Here is a 4,134-nt window from a genome sequence, read left to right on the forward strand (position 1 = left end):
CATTTTCCTTTTTTTGCAAGGAAGAGATTTGAAGAGATTTGTAAATACAGAAGAGATTTGTAAATACATTTATTAACTAATTTTTATGTCTGAAGAAAGTCTGTAGGACCACAGTGTAGGTGATCAGGTGGTTTAATGACCTGACTTGTAGAGGGATTTCTTTTCTCTGTGAACCAGAGAATGAGTACTCATTTGGTGGGTGTTAAAGACCAGCTGCAAAGCTTATCAAAGTGGGGACCATGAGGGTAAGTCAAGCTCCGGTCAGCAAAGTCCTTGGTGCTGGCGTTGCAGAAGATGACTAGGCCAGGAGAAGCTCGAGGAGATGATTGGACACTGCACTGTAAGGTTGGTGCACCTTTAGGGGGAGGATATCCCAAAGTCTTTGGGGCTGGGATTGGAGCTGAATACGGCTGGGCAGCTCTGGAGGTCAAGGGGGTGTTTCTTCAAAAAAGGTTGAGGACGATGGATCTAGGGGGTGATGGGACTTGTAAGGGAGGGTCCTGGGCGGCTCTAGAGAGGTTAGTGGACCTTCAGGGGGAGGATATCACAAAGTCCTTGGAGCTGGGGTTGGAGATGACCAGAGCCGGGTCTGAGGTCCACTCCCCCTCGATGTAGTTGTGGTAGGGGTCCTTGGACTGCTAAATCAGAGAAGGGTGAAGTAGAGTGGACACATTCATAGAGTAGACGGTCGAACTTTCTGGGGAGCCTCAGGGTGAGCCTATCCCAGCAAAGTCCTTGGGACTGGGGTTGAAGTAGATCTAGGCGACGATTGGTTGGAGATGATGAAGGCGTGGTCGAAGGTCCACTCTCCCTCGATGTACTTATGGTAGGGGTCCTCGGAGTGCTAAATTAGAGAAGGGTTAGAGGACCTTCAGGGGGAGGATATCCCAAAGTCCTTGGGGCTGGGGTTGGAGATGACGAGGGCGGGGTCGGACGTCCACTCTCCCTCGATGTACTTGTGGTAGGGGTCCTCGGAGTGCTAAATTAGAGAAGGGTGAGGGAGGGTTTGGCAAGGGAGGGTTTTGGGCAGGTTAGTGGACGATTGGACTGTACGGTTATTGCGCTTCACGGGGAGGATATCCCAAAGTCCTTGGGGCTTGGGTTGGAGATGACGAGGGCGGGGTCGGACGTCCACTCTCCCTCGATGTACTTGTGGTAGGGGTCCTCGGAGTGCTCGCTCCTCTTGGACTTCACGGTACTGACCAGCACGGCCACCACGATGAAGGAGAACATTCCGATCATCACCAGCAGGTACCAGATGACGTTGCGGAAGTTCTCCTCGGTAAGCCGCTCGTCCAGCTTGCGTTGCGCCGCGGTGGAGTTCCACCTCCAGGTGTTCAGGAAGTCGCTCAGCGTCCTCGTCAGGGAGTCCTCCAGGTGGACCGTCATGTTCGACCAATCAGGTTGGGCCATTATGGTGAGGCTGAGATAGAATAGAATAGAATAGAACAGAACAGAACAGAACAGAACAGAACAGAACAGAACAGAATAGAACAGAGCAGAACAGAATGGAACAGAATAGAATAGAATAGAGTAGAATACTATAGAATAGAATAGAATAGAATAGAATAGAATAGAATAGAATAGAATAGAATAGAATAGAATAGAATAAAATAGAACAGAATAGAATAGAACAGAATGTTATAGAAAAGAATAGAATTCTCAGTGCTCAGGTGTTCGGAGTTGTTAACATTATATTTGTCAATTACTGTTCACCCAAACTATTTCCATACCATTATCATAACTACGCAAGCACAAGAAAAACATGATAATTTAGAGTTGGGTGTTAAACTTGAATTCGTAAATAATTACCAGTTCTGTGATGTAGGCCGACATGTAATGCTGCTATAGTGAAATGTCTGACTTGCTGAATAACTTACTGAATAGCTGATCATTTAGAATACTTTGTACTGGAGTGAGTCCACAGGTACAAGCAGGTTTGTACAGAAATGTGAAACACTTCTAAGGACAGTATTATGATCAGTAATTTATTAGCATCTTCAATAATCTCTTTGCTCAGTTTCATGAAATTCTTAAGAAATTTCTTAGTAAACTTGCTGAACAACATTTTTTAGCATCAATTTCAGCATTGTTTAGCATCAATTCTACTAAGGGGTGTAACGCGCTCAACTCAAGCAAAGTAAACAACTGGGTGCTCATTCCTCGAGAATATAGGCCTATGAAATAAAGAGCAGGTCAACAGCACTCCAAGTTTTGTGGTTTATTGCCCGTCAGACATTTCGGGGTTAACCTTCTTCGTCAGTGTCGGGCCCGACACTGAACAAGGTTAACCCCAAAACGTCTGACGGGCAATAAACCACAAAACTTGGAGTGCTGTCCTGCTCTTATTATTAGCATAAATTCTAACAACATATTCTTTTGCATTAATTCCTGATGATACTAAATATTAATGGCGTCGCAAGTCCGCAAAAAAGGGTTTTTAGTAGTAACTCACATGCAGATTGAGGTCAACGATTCTTCTGTGTATTTGAGGGCGAGAACATACAAGACTATTGCACACCAGTCTGTTCCCCTGGTACATACGGCTACTCTGTTCCTGATGCTCTGTGTGTGTGTGTGTGTGTGTGTGTGTGTGTGTGTGTGTGTGTGTGTGTGTGTGTGTGTGTGTGTGTGTGTGTGTGTGTGTGTGTGTGTGTGTGTGTGTGTGTGTGTGTGTGTGTGTGTGTGTGTGTGTGTGTGTGTGTGTGTGTGTGTGTGTGTGTCAGCATGACCCTGAGTGTCCTCCTCCTCCATATCTGTTTGGCCTTCTCAAGGGCATCAGCTGTGATTTCAGCAGCCCGCCTCCACTGGGAGTCTTACACACACACACACACACACACACTCACACACACACACAAAATCGCATGCACACACACACACACACACACACACACACGCGCACGCACACACACACGCACGCACGCACGCACACACACACACGCACGCACACACGCACACACACACACGCACGCATGAACACACTCACACGCACATATTTAAACTCTCACACACGCACACACGCACACACACACACTTCAGACAACTGTGTCCAGACTTCCTCCAAGTACTTCTTGTGAATGTTCTTTCCGTCTCTCTCTCTCTCTCTCTCTCTCTCTCTCTCTCTCTCTCTCTCTCTCTCTCTCTCTCTCTCTCTCTCTCTCTCTCTCTCTCTCTCTCTCTCTCACACACACACACACACACACACACACACACACACACACACACACACACACACACACACACACACACACACACACACACACACAGTCAGATGAAAGAGAACTGGGCCAAGGCTCCTTGGTCGACTAGCAAAACTATTACAGCTTCAAAGACAAGAGATCAGAGATAAACCCTAAATGTTAAAATGATCCGCAAAAGCTCTCGTATACAAGCTTGACCCAGCCTCCCTTTTGTGTTCACACACGCATACACGTTCTCATGCATTGTGAGGAGAAAACAGTAGGCCTATCTAGACAAGTATCTATATTTGACAGAACTAGGCCTATGTATTGGAGACAACTATATATTTGAGTCTGAAGACTACCGTTGTAACATTGATACAGTAGAGAGACACAAGGTCTGGCCACTGCTAAGATTTTGGAGGCCTTAAGCATAACTGGTCAGGACCCCCCCCCCCCCTCATATTTAAATACTAATAATAACAATCTACTAACTAATACATTTATGTTTTGTAATGTAATTTGTACTCTGCTTATGTCATGCAGCGACCCTGCAAGGTATCGGTCTGGTAGAGGGGAAGCAGAGTACACTCAGTGCCTGTATCAATTCTATCAAGACACCACAAGGTGGCAGTGTTGGAGTATGTCTGGATGTCTTACTTCACTCTGAAAGAAGGGAGGTGACGGGCAGACCCAGCTATTTTGGGGCCCTTGGTGAAATATAAACATGGGGGCCTCATGGTCATTCTTTAAACACATACACATAATAAGGGCCACCCATGAATGATCTTAGATTTACCCTAACTGTAGAGCATTTAGAGACATACAATTGGGTGTTTTAGTGCTATTTTAGTGTTTTGTCTCATATACTGTATATCTACAATTACTTTACATAAGGAACAAATTAAGATCAGGCCTACTTTTGTGTGAGTTTACTGAGGCTGGTGTCAAAGTT

The 4,134-nt window shown here is 45.5% G+C and overlaps 1 protein-coding gene across 1 annotated transcript; it reads right to left on the reverse strand.

The window, feature by feature from the left end:
* Nucleotides 1-626: 626 nt before the first annotated feature.
* LOC134442703 (potassium voltage-gated channel subfamily E member 2-like) lies at nucleotides 627-1,417 on the reverse strand. Its single transcript, XM_063192744.1, has one exon. It carries the CDS (start codon nucleotides 1,411-1,413, stop codon nucleotides 1,066-1,068), a length of 348 nt encoding a protein of 115 aa, XP_063048814.1. The 5' UTR covers nucleotides 1,414-1,417; the 3' UTR covers nucleotides 627-1,065.
* Between the last annotated feature and the right edge of the window lie 2,717 nt (nucleotides 1,418-4,134).

This window comes from Engraulis encrasicolus, unplaced genomic scaffold, assembly GCF_034702125.1.
Source record: "Engraulis encrasicolus isolate BLACKSEA-1 unplaced genomic scaffold, IST_EnEncr_1.0 scaffold_218_np1212, whole genome shotgun sequence".
Lineage (NCBI taxonomy): Eukaryota > Metazoa > Chordata > Actinopteri > Clupeiformes > Engraulidae > Engraulis > Engraulis encrasicolus.

Excerpts from the sequence above, each read along its gene's own strand:
- LOC134442703 (XM_063192744.1), bottom strand. The coding sequence starts at position 1,413 with ATGGCCCAACCTGATTGGTCGAACATGACGGTCCACCTGGAGGACTCC.